This window comes from Lynx rufus, unplaced genomic scaffold, assembly GCF_022079265.1.
Source record: "Lynx rufus isolate CCGP_SWC_20201006 ecotype Redwood Valley unplaced genomic scaffold, mLynRuf1.p SCAF_2, whole genome shotgun sequence".
In the NCBI taxonomy this organism is placed as follows: Eukaryota; Metazoa; Chordata; class Mammalia; order Carnivora; family Felidae; genus Lynx; species Lynx rufus.
In genome coordinates, this window is record NW_025814834.1 from 101,618,012 (window position 1) to 101,638,130 (window position 20,119).

Sequence of the window (20,119 nt, forward strand, 5' to 3'; positions counted from 1 at the left end):
TGAATACATTCTGGGGGAGGAGACATTTGCCATGGGGAGCTCAGGCAAGACAGTTTTAAAGAGTTAAGTAAACATATACTGAATAGATACTAAGATAGGCTCTCGCAGTGAGGGACAAAATAAATTTCAGAGGCACGTGTGATTAATTGCCACCTCCCCAAACTCTCACAGATGTTTTCTGAGATTTGAGCTAATGATACTGATTTATTTGCTAGACCTGGTCTTAGAAATTCACTGTTGTAAGTCTGGACTTTGAACTGCAAAGAGAGAGTGCAGATTTATTAAGGCAAAAGTCACAAGGTTATATAACTTGTTTCAAAGAATTATGATTACTACCACAGAGTTAAACTATCTAAGTATTGTCAATTTACCTAACAAGTGTTACATTATCTCTATTTCAGTCCAAGGTAGAAGACTATGTCCCAGTTGCAGTTGACAAAAGCCAAGAGTTCATGGTGTTCCAAGAATTGGAACAGGAGACATGCATAAGGCAGCTTCTCAGTATCCTCCAAAACCCTATTTTTAATGACTCTCTTAGCAATGCTTAGCTTTGGAAACTTCTTTCACAACGTATGGACGAAATTTATGTATTTAGATTTTATTCAATTTTCCAAATAGTCCAGGATACAAAGAGGACAAGCACCTAAAATTGGAGACTCAAGAAGGCCCTCTGCTCGTCCTTGTTTCTTCAGTATCCTTTGTGGAAGCTAACGCTCCCAGGACCCGCAATGGCCCTAAAATGCTCTGCCAGCTCAGACACAACATGAACCTGGGATGGACCTCCGCTCCTCCAGAGGGCGCTGCAGAGAGCTGCCCCTGGCTCCCGGTTGCATACGCGCCGGAAGCACTTCCTCTCCAGATGCATTTTTTTTTCCGCTCTACAGTGTTCAAGGGTTCTCAGTGGCGTATTTCCGGTCCGCCAGGGTGCGCACGTGCTACCGGGGAGGAAGTAACGTCAACCCGGGTAGCCGAGCTGTGGCGCCGCAGTGGAGTCGCTTTGCCGACAACATGTCGCATCTACCCATGAAACTCCTGCGCAAGAAGATCGATAAACGGAACCTCAAATTGCGCCAGCGAAACTTAAAGCTCCAGGGTGAGATGCGCGGGGACTGGGGGCAGGGGCCGCGGTTGCTGCGGGGGCCCACACCTGACAACCCCTGCGGCCCGGAGGTGGAGCTACGGCCTCCCCTGAGCACGTGTGCTTGTCGAGAGGAATAGGCAACCTGGCGAGGTCTCCAGTTGGTCCCGCGCGGGTGCCGCTCATCCCGTGCCCTGGATCTGCCCCGGATCTTTCTGAGCTTCAGGGTTTCCTTACAGAGTCAGAGCAGGAACAGGCCGCCTGAGTTCCTTCCCAGGCCTCCAGCCGGGCGTCCTGCTAAACCAGCTTGTTTTACATCTCCCTCATTCCGACTCCCTCCCCACCTTCGCGTCCCACCTCATCCCCAACCTACCCCCTGCCCCCATTTCGAATCAGACTCCTGAAACTTTCTCATCTCCACGCACCTTCCTTCCACATCTGTTTACTGCCTGCAACGCTTCAAAACAAGGTCAGTGTCTTATCACAGCTTTCCTGATAACATTGCTTTCTCCCACCCACCTCCACTCTCGACTCCTGGAGCATATCCTGTTTGCAGCTCTAGAAGTGCGTCTGCCCGTGTCCAGTGGTTGTCCTAACTTTAGGTTGTGAATTCCTGAAGCGCTGCCAGGTATTTGCATCCTTAGTAAAGACTTGCCTGAAAAGGCTGTTACCTGAATGTCAGTCACTTTTCTTCCCCTCTTCATTTGCAGGCCTAAGTTCCTAAAAATGAACCACAAATCTTGAAGTTAGAGTAACCTTTTTTGGATCATATATAACTTATCAACTCCCCCACCCCCAGGGCAATGTTGGGTCCTGTATAACCTATCAATCCCAGGCGGTGGTTCCTTACTCTGCTTGGATTTCAGCAGAGAGTAGAAGAGGACAGGTTTGTGGGTTTTAGAAATCATGGTTTGAAGTTCCCTTGTGTTTCTGATTCATACAGAATAATACAGCTCTACTGTTTCTTGGTATTTAAAGGTAACAATTAAAGTATAAAAGGCCATGTTATTTTTTTATTGTATGTAAACAGGGAAACTTTATTTTAAAGGCATCCCCAGGCATTTATAAATGATAAGTAAGTGGTCCTATTAACAGAATTTTCAATTCACTGCTACCTAGGAGAATGTTTTAAAGTTATATGAGAAGCAGTAGTTGTGTGAATAGCTGTTAGTGTTTTCTGGTACATCCATTAGCCATATATTTATCTGACATTAAAATGTGTGTTTGTAACTACAGTTGCTGACCCCATCCGTTTAAATCTTTAACCTCATTGAAGTTTTGCTGTCCTAGATTCTTAACTCCTTAAGGACAGAGATGTGGGTTTTTTTTTGAAGTTAAGAAATCAATGTAGCTTTCCCTCTTCCAGCATTTTTCATTAAAGGAAATTGTTCTATTGTAGAACGCCATAAATTATAAGTGGTTTTAATAGTGTACGCGAAAGGGAAATGAAAGCTAAACCATTTCAGTCATGGACACCGTGGAGTTTCTTACTTACAATTCCAACATTTTTAAGGAAGCCTCCCCTTTTTAAACAGGGGCCTCAGATGTGAGCCTCTCAGAAACACAGAATGGAGCCTATCAGAAACTGTCTGAGGAAACAGTGGGAAGTGGGAAGGTTAAAAAATCTCTAAAACGGTCTGTGAATGTGGACTTGTCAGAAGCCCAGAATGGAGAGATGGCTAAAGAAACAGTGGAAAACGTGCAAGTTAAAAAAAAAAAAAGAAAGAAATCTACCGTAATAATCAATGGAGAAGCAGCCACACAGCCTCCCAATTCAGAATCAAAAAAGAAAAAGAAGAAGAAAAAGAGGAAAATAGTGGGTGATGCTGGGCCTGGTGAGTACTTCAGTTTCTTTGAATTTCAGGCATCCATATAGTTTGTACGGTCACCATTGTACCTTTGTTCTGTTATTATTACTATATTCCTACACCATGCAAGAATCCCCATACTCACTAGCATACCAGAAGCTAACCTGGTAGCAAAAGGAAATAGTGTGCAGGGGATGACATTTTTATTTTTATTACTGGAAAGTGGTGTGCTTTTACATTCCCTTACCACTGAAGAAAACCTCACGCTTAAATACAAGCCTTCCTTGAATTCTAGAAACTTGCTCATTTTGACAGTTGGCTGGGCTTTTAAACAGACCATATTAGGGGATGGTATTTTAGGTTTATTACCTATCTGCAAACAGGATTGTGGAATTACACTAAGAAATCTGGGCTAGTACACACTATCTTCTTGGGCCTTTATTATTAATGGACTTTGCACTAATGATTCTTTTAAAATAAGAAGAATTTTTTTGTCCGTTTTCTTTCTATCATAAATTCCTCCTCTTGAAAGGAGACTTACTGACATTTTGGATATGTAGAATGTATCAAACCAGCAGGTAACTTCTGTATAAATGGCACGTTAATTTCGAAGTGAGTGGAATGGCCAGGATAAAGGGGAGGCCAATTTCTCTTGGAAGGTGATTATATTTGAATAAGCTTACATGAAGAATAGGCTTTTTTTTTTTACGTTTATTTTTGAGAGAGAGACAGCATGAACAGGAGAGGGGAAGAGAGTCAGAGACACAGAATATGAAGCAGGAGCCCAGCTCGAGGCTGAAACTCATAACCCATGGGATCATGACCTGAGCCGAAGTCAGATGCTTAACCGACTGAGCCACCCAGGCACCCTGAAGAATAGGCATTTTAATTGAGATATGAGCAAGCAGAGATTTCAAGAGAGACTATAACAGGTGTCAGCAAGCTATTCAGCCTTCTGCCTACTTTTGGAAATAAAGCTTTATTGGAACATCGCCATTCCCATTTGTTTACTTCATTTCTATGGTGACCGAAACCATAGGGCATGCAAAACCTAAAGTCTTTACTCTCTGGGTCTTTATAGAAAAAGTTTTGTCAGCACTGGGTTAGAACATTCTATTCATCTATCTTAACTGAAATAAAGGTTTCATTTATTTTTTTAAGTTTATTTATTTATTTTGAGAGAGAGAGAAAGAGTGTGATGAGTGAAGGAGCGCAGAGAGAGAATCCCAAGCACCCTCATTGCTGTTAATGCAGGGCTTGATCTCACAAACCATGAGATCATGACCGGAGCCAAAATCAAGAGTCAAACATTTAACCGACTGAGCCACCCAGACGTCCTTGAAATAAAGGAGCTTTAGAAAGGAGCTTTATAGGGGCACTTGGGTGGCTCAGTCAGTTAAGCGTCCAACATGAGCTCAGGTCATGATCTCACAGTTTGTAGGTTCGAGCCCTGCAACGGGCTCTGTGCTGACAGCTCAGAGCTTGGAGCCTGCTTCAGATTCTGTGTCTCCCTCTCTCTGCCCTCCACTGCTCACTCTCTCACTCTCTCTCTCTCCCAAAAAATAAGTAAACGTTAAAATTTTTTTAAAAAATGAGTTTGTGAATAAAAATTCTTAAATCAGTTACCCAAAAATAAAATTTGGAATTACATACAGCATTGGATAAGTGTCTTATTTAAAGGTGACAAGAGCAGGGATGCCTGGGTGGCTCGGTTGGTGAAGCATCCAACTTCACCTCAGGTCACGATCTCACGCTTTGTGGGTTCAAGCCCCACACAGGCTCTGGGCTGACAGCTCAGAGCCTGGAGCCTGCTTCAGAATCTGTGTGTCTGTCTGTCTGTCTCTCTCTCTTTCTCTGCCCCTCCCGTGCTCACATTCTCTCTCTCAAAAATGAATAAGTGTTAAAAAGAAGATAGCTTTAGAAAGGAGTTGTGTGGTTTTCCAGACATGGTGTACCTGTACCTGTCCTCACACTGCCCATGGGTTGACCATTTCCCAGAAGGGTGGTGGTCAGGTGCAAGGAAGAGGCCAGTCCTGGACCACAAAACGTCCTGAGTTCTGGTCCAGGTCAATTCTGTTCTAACTAGCATAACTAGCTACTGTACATTTGTAAAAGCCCAGCATGGTAGTTAACCCATTTGACCCAGAGTGGACCATTGAAGAGTGTGATAGGGGGTAAGGCTGGAGGGGTAGTTGGGGACCCTATATGAAAGGTGTATGTAGAAGTGAAATGCCAGTAGGCTTTAACCCTTCTTCCCTTGGCCACTTCATTTCAAGCAGCTGCCAGTTTCTGTCCCCCAACTAAGCGGATTGTTCTTGCTCTGCACTCTCTGTAGTAACCTGAAGAGCCTTTGGGGTTTCTGCTCGTCTTTAAGCCAAAGTTAGCTTTTATAGAAGATTTCTGTTTAATGGCACAAGGAAAAATCAGGGCTTTTAAAAGCGTTTGAAATAACGAAACATTAATCACAGCCCTTATTTTCCTCAGTGAAATATATGGAACTTGATGTGATTAATATACTTGAGTTGTTCAACTTGTCAAAAATGTCTTGGTCATTTAAGGTGCTGTAATAGGCCTAAAAAATAGTGAGGGGGGGTTGTTTTTTTATTTTTTTTTATTTTTTTTTATTTTTTTACATTTATTTATTTTTGAGAGACAGGGAGAGACAGAACACAAGTGGGGAAGTGTAGATAGAGGAGACACAGAATCTGAAGCAGGTTCCAGGCTCTGAGCTGTCAGCACAGAGACTGACGTGGGGCTCAAACACATGAACCGCGAGATCATGGCCTGAGCCGAAGTTGGACGCTCAACCGACTGAGCCACCCAGGCGCCCCTGCCTAAAAAATAGTTTTGCTGGAAAATCTGCATTGTCCCCCTGTGTTTTTAAATCAAAGAAAATCATGAAGGAGAGACATTCTTAGCGAATTAAAACTGGAAATGTATTAAGCTTTCAAGAACATGTCTCTTTGCATTACGTGTCTATTTTGTGATCCTATTTGCTATTTTTATTTTAACAAAAATTCGGGGGGGGGGGTTATCCTTTATAACCAAAGATACCAAAAAAGCAAAAACCGAAGACAAGGGGGAGTCTGAGGAAGATGTACAAGCACCTGAAGAGACAGAAAACCACGTGGAGAAGCCGGATGATCAGGAAGAAGACGCTGAGGTGCCCAGCCTACCCCTGGGACTGACAGGTAACTTCACAGATGTCCAGAGAGACCTGAAAAATGCCATGCCTTTCTGAATTAGAGCATTTGAAATTTCAGTTGTGACTTTTAATTTACCTAGAAAAAGTGACTATTGACAAGAAATACTTGTCAGCCAGCTACTGCTTTATCTTGCACACTGTGCGCCTTAGTTCTTTGTTTACTTGCATTCCTGACACTAAATATTTTGATGTGCACAGAAACAGCTTCTGGGGTTTTTTGTTCCTTTGGGTTTTTTTTTGTTTGTTTGTTTGTTTGTTTTTAATGTTTTATTTATTTTTGAGAGAGAGAGAGAGAGAGAGAGAGTGCAACCAGAGGAGGGGCAGAGAGAGAGAGGGAGACACAGAATACGAAGCAGGCTCAAGGCTCTGAGCTGTTAGCAGAAAGCCCGGGGCAGGGCTCGAACTCCTGGACCGTGAGATCATGACCTGAGCCGAAGTCAGATGCTTAAATGACTGAAGCACCCAGGCACCCCTGGTTTGTTGTTTTCTAAAGCTCATTCCATTTTGCAGTAGGAAAGCCATTGGCCTAGAAGTCTGGTGATCAGAGGTTTGCTACCTACCCAGTTACAAATAAGGAAGGATGAGAGTCGTGTTATTATCGGCCTTTTGCCAGCATAATGTCCTCTGGCCTCTGTTTTCTTTAGAAGGTCGAGAGTTGAGACTAGAATCGCTTGCTCCAAACCAGAAGTGTCTGGGGGTTACTTGAGTTGTTTGGTTTGGGTTTTTTAGGTGTTAAAATGTTGAAGCCTAACCCCAGGCTGGCTTAATCAAAATTGCAAAGATGATGGCAGTGGTTCTCAACCAGGGCAGTGACCAGGCCGTGCCGGTTTACCCAGAACTTGACCAGTTGTAGCATTCGAGGTCCTGCATCCCATAAACCTCCTCCGTCCCGGGCACACCGTCAAGGTTGACTATCAACACATTTGGTTTTCAGAACTGGAGACAGGCTACTGGCATTTAGTGGCTAGAGGTCAGGGAGGCTGCAGAACATCCAATAATGCAGAGGACAGCCTCTCGGGACAAAGTGTTACTCAGCCCAAAATCTCAGCAGTGGCAAGGTTGAACAGCACCTGGCTAATAAGCAGGGGCACGTATGGGGTGGGAGCACTCCAGGTGATTTTGATGCCTTCCCCGGCTGAAGCACCACTGCATGTTCGGCATGTGGGTTCAGTCTAAATGGCGTGTGGCTATAGCTGACCTTCTCAGTTGTCCTTTTGGAATGAGATTAACGGCTCTTTTGATTGACTTTCCACTCCATTTTTGTTATGCTGGATGCCTTTACATTTTATTTCAGACTGTTGAAACATTTCATTTCCCTCTGAACCACCGCCATGCTTGGCATTTTTGTTTCATACAAGTCCCTCAGTTACATCCGCCCTCCATCCTTTACTGTTGTTAGGATGTGGCTTCTGGACTCCACACAGCCATCAGCAGTGGAGAAACTTCAAAAGTAAGGGTCTCTGTCTTAGTATTACACAGCAGTGGTTGGGGTTTAATCTTTTTCACTAGAAGAAGCTCTTCCAAGCTTGATTCCCACCCAGAAATGTCTTCAAACAGCAAAACTGATTACGTAACTGTAGCACTATTAACTACTTAAAAAGATAAATTTACTAATGATAAAATGTCTTTTGCTTAGGAGCTTTTGAGGACACTTCATTTGCTTCTCTTACTGATCTTGTCAGTGAGAACACTCTGAGGGCAATAAAAGAAATGGGTTTTACAAACATGACTGAAATTCAGCATAAAAGTATCCGACCACTTCTGGAAGGCAGGTATGATTAACGTCGATTGATGTTTGGGCGTTGCCGTCTATTTTAGTGCTAGTAGTTTGGAAAGAAAATGCCAGTATGTTCTGTGGATTTTGCACTGTGTTGGGTTGATACATCCACGCTTCATTAAAGTCTAAGTTACTGGTGTTTGAAAAAAAAAGAGTTCATTTCTGTTTTATAGCACAATTCTTATTTCCCAGGTATTTAACTTGTGATTGATTTTGGTGATAAAGAAACTAGGGACTTTATTTTTCTTATTCACGTTCTAGCTTTAATGCCTAAAATGTGATGGTATGTGGTAGGTTTTCAATAGGGAGACTAAATATCTCTCTCTTCCTTTCCGTTTTTAATATTTAGGGATCTTCTAGCAGCTGCAAAAACAGGCAGTGGTAAAACTCTGGCATTTCTCATTCCTGCAGTTGAACTCATTGTTAAGTTAAAGTTCATGCCTAGGAATGGTGAGTCTCTGATCTGATCGTTTTTGCCAATATCTAACTGGAAGTTTATCATAATTGTTACTGACTACTGGCAGTACCTCCAGTACGACTTTTACCGTGTATGGTTTTTTGCTTTTTAGGAACAGGCGTTCTTATTCTCTCACCTACTAGGGAACTAGCCATGCAGACTTTTGGCGTTCTCAAGGAGCTGATGACGCACCACGTTCACACATACGGATTGGTAATGGGTGGCAGCAACAGATCCGCTGAAGCACAGAAACTTGGTAATGGGATCAACATCATTGTGGCCACACCAGGCCGTCTCCTGGACCATATGCAGGTGAAACAACACTATGATGAGGCGCCTGTCTCATTGTCTTGTGTGAAACATAAACCTCACGGCTAACACGTTTTTCTTTGCCTTTGTCTTGGTAGAACACCCCAGGGTTTATGTATAAAAATCTCCAGTGTCTGGTTATTGATGAGGCTGATCGTATCTTGGATGTTGGGTTTGAAGAGGAATTAAAACAAATTATTAAACTTCTGCCAAGTAAGTCAGTAATATCTGCGAGGGTTTGCAAAGTAGTTGTTGGGAGCAAGAGAGGGTTCCTCCTAATGTCAGAATTTTAATACAGCCAAGTGCAGTCGTTGTGCTGAGGAGAGATAGTTTACGGGACAAGCGTCAGACTTAGCAGTAACTTAATACGGTGGCTTTGCCATTTTAGAGATTATAATGTAAGTTAGACAGTTCTGAGGTATTTCTCACTCCCGTCTGCCCCCACCACCCCATCTCTTTTTCTCACCCAACCGAACATCTCCCAGGTAGCCACAAACGTGTCACATACCTCGGTTATAGTATTTGTAACATTTAAAACTCCTTATATCTGTAATAAGGCCGTGATTCCATTTATCATGGTTTGTTTTTTAATGCTTTATTGAAGTATAATTGATACAGTCTGTACATATTTTAAGGATTCGGTTTGGTGAGTTTTGACATGTTTACACCTATGAAACCATCACCACAATCGCTACAGTGAACATCTCCATAACGGACAAAAGTCCTCTGTGTGCCTTAATAATAATCCCTCCCTCCCCCCTTCAGAAGGAACGCCCTCACCGCTTCCAACAGCTGCTCACACACTTCTCTGCCAGGTGACCATTGATCTGCTTTTTGTCACTATAGATCAGCTTGCATTTTCTAGAGAGTTATGAATGGAATCATACGGTAAAACTCTTTTGTCAGGTTTCTTTTGCGATTCATCCAAGCTGTTGCATGTGGCAGTACTTTCTTGTATTCTCGAGATGCATTCCATCGAATGAGTACACCACACCCCTGGGAGCGGGGTGGCTGGTGCGTGTTTAGCTTGTACCATTTTACATTCGCATCAGCAGTAGGTGGGTTCCGTGTTCTCTAATAAGTCTTGAAACTAGGTAGTGTTAACCCCAACTCTGTTCTTTTTCACAATTGTTTTTGGCTATTCTCCCCTTTGCATTTCTGTATAAATTTTAGGATCAGTCTGTCCACTTCTACCCCATAAACCTCTGGGATCATGGTTGATATTGTACCAAATACAGATCATTGGTAGAAGACTGTTAAATCATTCAACCCATTAATAAGGTTTGCCTGCATTTATTTGCTCCTTATTTTCTCTCAACAGTGTTTGAGTTTCCAGTGCATAGATTTTTTTCACGTCTTTTATTAGATTTACCCCTGAGTATTTCATTAAAATTTCAACTTGAACTTGTTCATGGCTTGTATACACAAATGCAGTTGATTTTTGTGTATTGGTCCTATATCTCGCAAAGTAATTAACTATATTCAATTGGATTGTTCATTATGACACTCCAGATGAAGCTACCCACTAAATTTTCTACATAAGCAATTGTGCCCTCTATAAATTGAAAAGTAAATAAAATTCTTAATTTTTTTTCTCGCCTGATTGCACTGGCTAGAACCTCCAATACAGTACTGAGTAGAAGTGGCAAGAGTAGACATCTTTTGTCTTACCCTTGATCATAGAGAAGAAAGCATTCAGTCTTTGACCATTAAGTATGATGTTAGCTGTAGATTTTTTTGTAGATACCCTTTACCAGGTAGAGGATGAAGATGACTGCTTCTGTTCCTGGTTTGCTGAGATTTTTTTTCTGTTTATCTGCACATACTAAATTACTTTTATTAATCCAGAATGGCATGCTGCAGATAATGTATAGTATGAGCATTTCTTCATCACAAAAATGACTTCCAAACCATTGAAAATGAAATTGCAGTAACAGCATAAAACAGAACAGTAACATCACCATAAGAAACGATGTTAATGGTACGCCTGGGTGGCAAATGGTTAAGCATCTGACTCTTGATCTCAGCTCAGGTCATGATCTCACAGTCTGAGTTCGAGACCTGCATCAGGTTCTACGCTGATGGCGTGGAACCTGCTTGGGATTCTGTCTCTCCTTCTCTTTGCCCCTCCCCAGCTATGCTTTCTCTCTCCCTCAAAATAAATTTTTTATAAAGTTAAATAGATGTTAAATTTTATCAAATGCTTTTACCGTAGCTATCAAAATGACCAAATGTTGGGGCGCCTGGGTGGCTCAGTCGGTTGAGCACCAACTTCAGCTCAGGTCATGATCTCATGGTTTGTGAGTTTGAGCCCTGTGTCAGACTCCGAACCTGGAGCCTGCTTTGCATTGTGTCTCCTGCCCCCTCTGCTTCTCCCCCACTCGCATTGTGTGTCTCTCTCTCTTTCTGTCTCTCTCTCTCAAAAATAAACATTAAAAAAAATAATAAAATGATGAGATGTTTCTTCTTTAAATTTGTTAATAAAGTAAATTGTATTGGTATTTTTTAAACATGAAGCTGACCCTGCATTCCTGGAGTAATCACCACTTGGTCATGATGCATTATCCTTTTTATATGCTGCATTCATCTTTGCTAAAATTTTATTCAGAAATTTTGCATCTGTGCTCAAGAATCATTATTGGGTTTGGTATCAGGGTCATGGCTGGCTTCAAAGAATGAGTTGGGAAGTAAAAACTTCAAGTCCTGGAGAGATTGATTGGGAGGAATTGGTAATATTTTTTCCTTAAATGTTTGATAGATTCACCTGATATTTGGGGCTAGAGTTTCCTTTATGTGATGATTTTGGCTGTAATGTCTGTAATAGGTACTACAAAACTATATAGGTTTTCTGTTTCTTCTCAAGTGAGCTTTAGCCATTTCTCCATTTTATCTAAGTTGTCAAATTCATGGACATACAGTTCGTGATATTCCCTTAACATCTGTAGTGATGCCACATGTCCCATTCCTGATAGTTCTCCTCAGCATTTCTAGTTGTGAGGCAGTTCTAAAAATTCCCTGAAACATTTGGGTTATTTTTACGTGTATCTGTTTCAGCTCGCAGGCAGACCATGCTCTTTTCCGCCACACAAACTCGAAAAGTTGAAGACTTGGCAAGGATTTCTCTGAAAAAGGAGCCATTGTACGTTGGTGTTGATGATGATAAAGCTAATGCAACAGTGGATGGTCTTGAGCAGGTACTTTTTGTCTACATCTTACATTTAAGGCTCATCTCTGTGCCCTTGTAATTGTTTGGAGGATCATCCCAAAAGCAGATGGATTAATGAGCTTTTACTTCAAGTATAGTAAACTTGGGTATTGGATTGCTGGCTCTCCTGGTATCTATCAAGTATCTTAAACTCTGAATAATATGGTCAGCTCTCTTTATTCTGCCTCTTAAATATTGCCTGCCACATGGGAGACATTAATCACCACCAACTGCACATGCAGTTAAAAAAAAAAAAAAGTCATTGTCATTTAATACTTTGCTCTAAGATGCAAGGTGACTTCGCAGATGGAGAGGCTGGTTTCAGGAGCCCTGCTGTGAAAAATTGGAAGTGAGGTGACAGATCCAAACGAGGTGGATTAAAAATAGAACCTTAGGGGCACCTGGGCAGCTCACTCTATAAAGCCACCGACTTCGGCTCGGGTCATGGTCTTGCAGTTCATGAGTTTGAGCCCCGCATTGGCTGTGTGCTGACAGCACAGAGCCTGGAGCCTGCTCCGGATTCTGTGTCTCCCTCTGTCTCTGCCATCCTCCTCTTGCGCTCTGTATCTGTCTCTCAAAAATAAATAAACATTAAAAATTTTTAATAAAGGGGCACTTGGATGGCTCAGTTGGTTAAGCGTCTGAGTTCGGCTCAGGTCATGATCTCACAGTCCATGAGTTCGAGCCCCACGTCGGGCTCTGTGCTGACAGCTCAGAGCGTGGAGCCTGCTTCCGATTCTGTGTCTCCCTTTCTCTCTGCCCCTCCCCCACTCATGCTTTGTCTCTGTCTCAAAAATAAATAGTAAAAAAAAATTTTTTTAATAAAAAAAAATAGAACCTTAAGATGGAGTCATTTGATGAATAAAATATTTCAAATAATCTAGCTTAAGATCTTTTCGTTGGCTGTGTATTTTAAGAAATACGTTCAGTCAGCCTTGTTATGTTGTTTAGGACAGTGCACTTAGGCTATGGTTATTTGAGATCTTGCTTTTAAGGACCTTTTTAAAAATGAAGCATTGATATGCTCTGAGGGTTCCCAATGAGCAGAGATGTTACCGTATCATGATTGCACAAACTGTTGGTAAGCAGAAGTCTGCAATCTCAGAAAATATGAGAAGTATTTAGTATCTAGTGATTGCACCCAGTAAAAGAAGCCAAAAGAACTGAAATTAGTCTCATTTTAGGAATGCTGTGGGTAAGGCATGACGGTGCAGTATGTGATGTGTATATGTGCTCTCCCTCAAATCGTATTGGTTCATAAAGCCGCAAGCGTCTGAATATTTTTACCTGTTCACGTGGACCACTTCTAGGGATATGTTGTTTGTCCCTCCGAAAAGAGATTCCTCCTCCTGTTTACATTCCTTAAGAAGAACCGGAAGAAGAAACTGATGGTCTTCTTTTCATCCTGTATGTCCGTGAAATACCACTACGAGTTGCTGAACTACATCGATTTGCCTGTCTTGGCCATTCATGTAAGTGATTATCATGAGTTTATTTAGCACAGTTGCACTTACCAAGTTATATGGATTGTGGAGTTTGCAGTATTGCTCTTTCTAAATCTGGAACGATCCCACGTGGAGGGAGCTTTGCTGGGTGTAGAGGGGTGAGGACCACAGAGGGGTAAGAGATACCATCCACTTAGGGAAATAGGATAGAGGCCAGAGAGTGAAATTGAAATGTAGGTTAATAGTTCCACAGCTTGGGGCTTGTACCTCCAGACCTCCCAGAAATGACCTCAAGTTTCCAGCTCTAATGGATGTTTTGATTCGATTCTAGGGAAGGCAGAAGCAGAATAAGCGTACAACCACGTTCTTCCAGTTCTGCAATGCAGATTCAGGGATACTGTTGTGTACAGACGTGGCGGCTAGAGGGCTGGATATCCCTGAAGTCGACTGGATTGTGCAGTATGACCCTCCAGATGACCCCAAGGTAACTGGCATCCTCAGAGCTTCTCCATAATGGCTATACATTAAAGAATAAACATCCCAGTTTCCCTGAGAAATAACTGTGTTTCATATTCAAAGGTTTACCCCTTAGTTACTCCGGTCATGTGTTTTTAAAAATTTATTCAGTTAGAGAGCACGCACACGAGAAAAGTTGCAAGCAGGGTGTGCACTGTGGGTGTGGAGCCCACCTCAGCTCAGACTCACAAACCGTGAGATGATGACCTGAGCTGAAACCAAGAGTGGGCCACCTAACTGACTGAGCCACCAAGGCACCCCTCAAGGCATGTTTTATTTTTATTGTATACTGACTATAGTATTTCTCTGGTGCTGATGGTGGTTAGGGCTTTTGCTGACCCAAAGTGGATGTGCAAGATTTGAGAGGCCTCAGTGAGACTGAAGTCAGGAATTCATGTACTTGAAATGGTCTGTTAAGAGCAGTAATTGGTTTTAGGAGGAAATAAAATTTGCTTCCAGAAATAGAGAAGATTTTGTAGCTTATGTATTAAAATAAGTTTTATTAAATACTTTCAACAAGAGATAGATTAAGCAAATCGTCACATAGCATCAAAACATGTTCAAAAAGTTATTTTGAAGATGAAGCACACTTAGTATTAATAATCATTTTTGGGGGCACCTGGGTGGCTCAGTTGGTCAAGGGTCTGACTTTGGCTCAGGTCATGATCTTGCTGCTCGTGAGTTCGAGCCCTGTGTCAGGCTCTGTGCTGACAGTCTGGAGCCTGTTTCGGATTCTGTGTCTCCCTCTCTCTCTGCCCCTCCCCTGCTCACGCTCTGTCTCTCTCAAAAATAAATATTTTGAAAAAATTAAAATAGTCATTTTTTCTTAGATCATAGAGTTAATGTGAATATCATGTCCAGTGACCAGTGAGTGTCAGCCTCGGTCGTTGCCCTGTTAGCTCTCTGGTGATGGTGCATGCGGGAGCCGGGGACATGGGGAAGGGGCGTGCGGCACGGTCCCGGGGGAGGAGCACCTTTTCATCCAGATGTGCTGACATGCTTCTGTCCACCACGTGCGGGTCCTGGAAAAACAGGTTCCCGTGGAAGTTGGTGTATTAATTCAGGTTCTTCTCTCTCCACCACAGGAATATATTCATCGTGTGGGAAGAACAGCCAGAGGCCTGAACGGAAGAGGGCAGGCCTTGCTCATTTTGCGCCCTGAAGAATTGGGTTTCCTTCGTTACTTGAGGCAATCCAAGGTAAAGATACCAGTTTGGAAAATCTTAAGCTGGGAACAGATCCCTCTTGGTAGGAGCTGTGTGCCAGTGCCCATGGCCTTAAGCACCATTTCTGGATGGGTCTCAGGTGTCGGGAGTCACTGCTGCTGTGGGAACAGCTAGAGCGGTTGGACAGGTGACCGTGATGCGGGGCTGGCCTGAAACAGGCACAGCCCTGGACCTCTGTTGATCCACCGTGCTTGTCGTGTCTCCTGGCGCCATCCCTTTGCCTAGAGCCCTGTTTGAAACCACCTCTGCCCCTTCTGAGCTGCGTCACACCTGTCGCCTCCACCTGCCGCCCTGCCGTAGCGTCGTTTTCACCCAGACTCCATTCACTCTTGCCTCTTCCTCCTCCTCCTGTCTTCTATTCGTCGACTCTGTTTTACCTCCAGTCTCTCCTGTGACCATCTCTGGTCTCCCACTAAAACAACAGCTTCGACCCTAAACCCACTGTCCTTCTTCCCCTCCCTCCATCGTGGCTGCTGCTGGTTACCTTTCTTCCTTCTGCTTTGAAAAGCGGTTTTTATTTTCGCTATACAGTGTCCAGTCACCCTGAGCCGCAACACACCCTAATCTGGCTCTGGCCTCATTCCATCCACCAAACCTGAATTCATTAGAATCCCGAATGGCCTCTTTTTTGCTCAGTCTTGTGCACACCAGTCAGGCCTTCTCCTGACATTTGGCCCCCCCTTGGCACAGTCCTGCCAGGTGGATGTTCCTCTCCCCTGCACGTACGTGCAGTTTCCAGAAATGGCCCTTGCACCTTTTCTCTGGAATGCTCTTTGCCTGGATCTCTAGAATGCCTCTGGTTTCAGCGAGCTGTGCTGTCTTCTGGGAAGCCGTCCCTGATCTCCTGGCGTTCATGTTCCACAGCACCTGTGCTCACCCAGCTGTTTTATCCTTTACCTGTGTTCCCTGCAAGATTGCAGGCTCGGGGTGGGACCGGGGCAGCTATTTTTCTAGCACTCTCGGAGGTCTGCCATTTTTGCAGTTATCTGGTAAGTGACGGCTGGTGAGAGATCCTTCCTGTAGGAGTTTGTGGTCATCACGACCTCCGGCCATCACGAAGGACAGCGTGCAGCCAGGACAGCTCTCCCGACACGGAGGGAGGAGCCAGCGGTCCTTTTGACTGGAAGCATCGGGCTGCCTCGTGGGGCATCCAGAGATCCTTACGCAGAAAAGGGCTTCATGGATCCACTGTCCCTGTCCAGTTCCTTGACTTTTTTTCAGGAAGGTTCCCCAGCACAGTTCATGTGAAGTTAGCAGCGGGAAGGTAAGACTTTCCCGTTGGCTTCGGGAGACCAGAGGAGCAGCTGTGGTGAGGTTGCTGCACAGGCCTGGTTGTCCGTCCTTCTCTTCAGTTCCTCCTCAGCTGCATCGGCTCTGGCTTTTCCCGGCTCTTCGTGGGACACTTGGCACTGCTCGTTCATCTGAAAGTCTCAACGTTGATCTGCCCTGGTTGACTAATCTTCATGCTTTTGTTTTCTAGGTTCCATTAAGTGAATTTGAGTTTTCCTGGTCCAAAATTTCTGACATTCAGTCTCAGGTACGCTTTGTGTTTTGTTTCTGTTTTGTGGGTAAGAGGTAGCCTTATCCGGGGCACTGCCTTTATAGTATTTCATTGGTAGTTGTCCTCTGAGTCTCCCCTTTCCATAAAACCAGTGGTTTGAACCGTGTTCTTCTAGGGTTCTTTCTGTGCTGGTTACCACATTCCAGGGTTCCCCGCCTCATTCCAGTTCATACCTTACAAGAACTTGGACATTATTCTTCCCCCATCCTGGTTTTGCACATATTACGAACCTTGGAGCAGATGTTTTGGAACATGTGTTTTTTTATAGGGTGGTTTTGTTCTAATAATATATAGGAAGTCTGCTTTTGTATTATTATTGACACTGATATCTCTTTTTTCTTTTCAGCTTGAAAAATTGATTGAAAAGAACTACTTCCTTCATAAGTCAGCCCAGGAAGCATATAAGTCCTACATTCGAGCATATGATTCTCACTCTCTCAAACAGATCTTTAACGTTAATAACTTAAATTTGCCTCAGGTTGCTCTGTCCTTTGGTTTCAAGGTGCCTCCTTTCGTTGATCTGAGTATCCTTTGTTGTTAGGAATTCATCCAGGAACTAAGGGACAGAAGGTTGACAGGGGCATTCGGGCCTAGCACTTGGTTTGGTATGTGCTCCGCCTGAGGTCTGGAAGCCCGGGAATGCATTCTGGTCACTGCTTGTCAGGGCTAGCACAAAGTAGGCCGGGATTAGTTGTCACAGTGGGGATTGCAAAAACAAGACAGCTTGTGATTTGTCCTGTAAAAACAAAGGAGTTTAACTGGCCAACAGTGAAGGCCAGAGAGAAATGCAGAGGGGTAAAATTGCAGGGCTTGGGTGGTTGTGAGGCTTCCCTGTATGAGATCTGAGGTCTGTGGAGACCAGCATGTCCTGGAGCTGAAGATAGGAGATGAGACCTCAGAGTTTTTATCCGCTTAGAGCCATTGAAGGATTTCATACAAGGAAGTTGCAAGATTAGCAAAAGAAAATAAAATCTAAGTGCTACTCAGGGTAAAAGGCAAAGGAAACCCTCCAGTTGCTTCTGTGAGGTTGATCGTGTTTTCCGCGGAGGAAACAACCAGCTAGAGTGAGGCCAGCTAACGCTGGCACGGACTCCCGAGGCAACAAGATTTGGGGTCACCGGCGTCATCGTAGGCAGTGCGTGAACGTCCGTCGTGATGAATGCTTGCTGAATCGTGTGGAAGGAAGGACTCCTTCAGTCAGCTATAACATTCCTGAATGCAGTCAGAACAGAGGTGAAAGTCCTTTGTTTTGACCCCGAGGGTGGTTTGTAAACTTGCTAATTTACCTCTGGACTCCTTATAAGTAATTGTCTTCGGTTTCATTGTGTGGAGAACACAGTTAACAGGACCATTACCTTAGGCCTAAAAGTCATAGCTGCTAATTTTAGGCCACATCAAGGGGCCATTCCAGACTTCCTGGAAATGTCACATAGGCTTATGTTGACATTTTCATGGTGCAGGGAGGGGCTGTGGCAGCAGAGGAGCGGTGGACATGCTGGTTCGTTCTCTGTGTGGATGTTAGGTGGGAGTTGGTTATCTGCACGTTGCTTGATTTCCTTAACATCCGCCTTTAGACGTGAACAGCAATGACGGCAAGCTTAAGAAGAGAGGAGGAGGCGGTGGATTCGGCTACCAGAAAGCCAGGAAGGTCGAGAAGTCCAGAATCTTCAAACACATCAGCAGGAAGTCATCTGACAGCAGGCAGTTCTCCCACTGAAGACCCGCCTTCCTCTCTTCCTCAGTAGCTTCGTCCTGATATGGATTTTTCCCTTTCTCTAAAAGAGGAATTTTTGTGGCTTCAGGATTGGGACTGATCGAACAGGAGTATACATGGGCTGCAAGCGCTGGGCACTGATCGCTTCTAGGAAATACCTCTCTTACTTGGGGATATAAAACACAGTTCATTTTTTTAGGTTGCTCAAGGGCAAAACAAAGGATCTTTTGGATGGAATATTTTAATTCTTTTTCCTCCAAGTTTGTCACTGTTTTAATATAATTCCTTTTGTACCTTTTCCTCCGGGTGGCTGAGGATTTTCACAGCACGGATTTTGTACCAACCTGCTGTAAAAGGCAGTGACCTGATATTCTGAACAGGTGCTGGTGGTAGTGATGCAGAAAATTGTCTCCACTTACTTGGGTTTGTTTTGCGTTGTTTCTTGGACTTTAACCATAGTTCTTGACCTCCCCTGAAAATGCTGCTGTGGCTAGGAAGCACCTTAGGTCAGAGGTGGCATTGATTTTTAAATAGGCCAGATTTTAAAACTGTGGCTGTTGCCCTTCTTTTTTTCAAGAGTGAGAAGTTTGGGTTATTTGACATTGTTGTTTGAATAAAGCACCCTCGGCCCTCCCAACATTTGTTGGGAGCAGAGGGAATCAGATCTTTGAGCCTCATTTACACCAGTATAGGTGTAATACTCTTCTATTCTCCATTTGATAACTTAGCAAAAACCTTTTCGAAAAGGCAGAGTGGTGATAGACCTCACTTGGCTCTGCTTCAGGTGGTTTGGATTTTGGTGAGCTCTTCCGACTCTGCAGAGTATCAGGGAGGCAGAGAGAGCATCTTGTTGAGAAAAATAGCCCCTTTCGGATCCACAAAACACAGATTTGTGATGAAAATTGGAAATGAACAGAGGTCAGAGCAGCAGAGACGGGTTTAGTCTGGCGGGGGTTTTGTTACGAGAGCTCTTGATTTCCAGCGTGTTTCCTATGTCTTATTTCCAGTGCATCTTGTAACTATAAAAATGGTTATTAGATTTTTATCAATTTGAAACTAAATTTGCTTAGCGTCATTTTGCTGTTACACCAGGTAATAGTGATAGGCTACTAATAAAATAAGCACATTGAGAGCGTCAAATGTGGAAGAAACAGCCTGATAAAAATAGCATCCCAGGAGTAAAAAAGAAGAGTGATATTCTGCATCTGGACTCGACCCCTGGCCCCTTGGCCCCATGGCTCGAGCTGCCCTGGGGTTCAGGCCTTGACCGCTGGACTCCTGGCTTTTAATAACTATTCCTGTAAGACATCTGGTAACTTGTTTTTCTTTTTTGTTTCAGACATAGTCATGTCTCAGAAAATACACAAAAACAAAGGGAAGAGTATTTAATCCAGAGCAGGAGTAAATACCGTCAGTATTTTAGTACGTACTCATCCAGTGTTTTGTATACACGCTTTTACATTTTTTTATCAGAAGTGAAGTCATCCTCTGTCCCCAACTTGGAACCGGCTTTTTTCATAACATGCTATTTTCCTGTGTCATTAAATAATTATGTCACTTTTGTATTTCCTTTATACTACATTTTATTAACTCTCGTTCGGTCTGCCTACACCAAGGTTGTAGGTACCTGCTGGTCACAGAGGTCTTGTGCCCGTATGTTGTGCCGTGGTTGACCTCCATTATGAGTAGAAGTCAGTCTACAGAGATCTCGTGAGATCAGTACATGAACAGAAGGTGGAAAGATTGTTCCTTCTATGGTAATGGCTCATTTCGGGTACTTGCTGAGTCAGGAGGATCTGCTGGCAGCATGGGCCAGAG

General features: G+C 43.6%; 1 protein-coding gene across 1 annotated transcript; it reads left to right on the forward strand.

The window, feature by feature from the left end:
- The first annotated feature begins 951 nt into the window (after nucleotides 1-951).
- Nucleotides 952-19,870, forward strand: DDX18 (DEAD-box helicase 18). Its single transcript, XM_047084062.1, has 14 exons — nucleotides 952-1,093; nucleotides 2,614-2,913; nucleotides 5,937-6,077; nucleotides 7,728-7,863; nucleotides 8,218-8,318; nucleotides 8,438-8,637; nucleotides 8,733-8,847; nucleotides 11,689-11,828; nucleotides 13,150-13,311; nucleotides 13,616-13,768; nucleotides 14,886-14,999; nucleotides 16,507-16,563; nucleotides 16,934-17,111; nucleotides 18,162-19,870. Exons 1-14 carry the CDS (start codon nucleotides 1,009-1,011, stop codon nucleotides 18,302-18,304), a joined length of 2,025 nt encoding a protein of 674 aa, XP_046940018.1. The 5' UTR covers nucleotides 952-1,008; the 3' UTR covers nucleotides 18,305-19,870.
- Nucleotides 19,871-20,119: the final 249 nt, after the last annotated feature.

Bases quoted from the DNA above. Each gene is read 5' to 3' on its own strand.
- DDX18 (XM_047084062.1), top strand. From the start codon at position 1,009: ATGTCGCATCTACCCATGAAACTCCTGCGCAAGAAGATCGATAAACGG. The intron at 8,319-8,437 runs GTGAGTCTCTGA...TTTGCTTTTTAG, and splicing joins AAAGTTCATGCCTAGGAATG to GAACAGGCGTTCTTATTCTC. The intron at 8,848-11,688 runs GTAAGTCAGTAA...TATCTGTTTCAG, and splicing joins AATTATTAAACTTCTGCCAA to CTCGCAGGCAGACCATGCTC.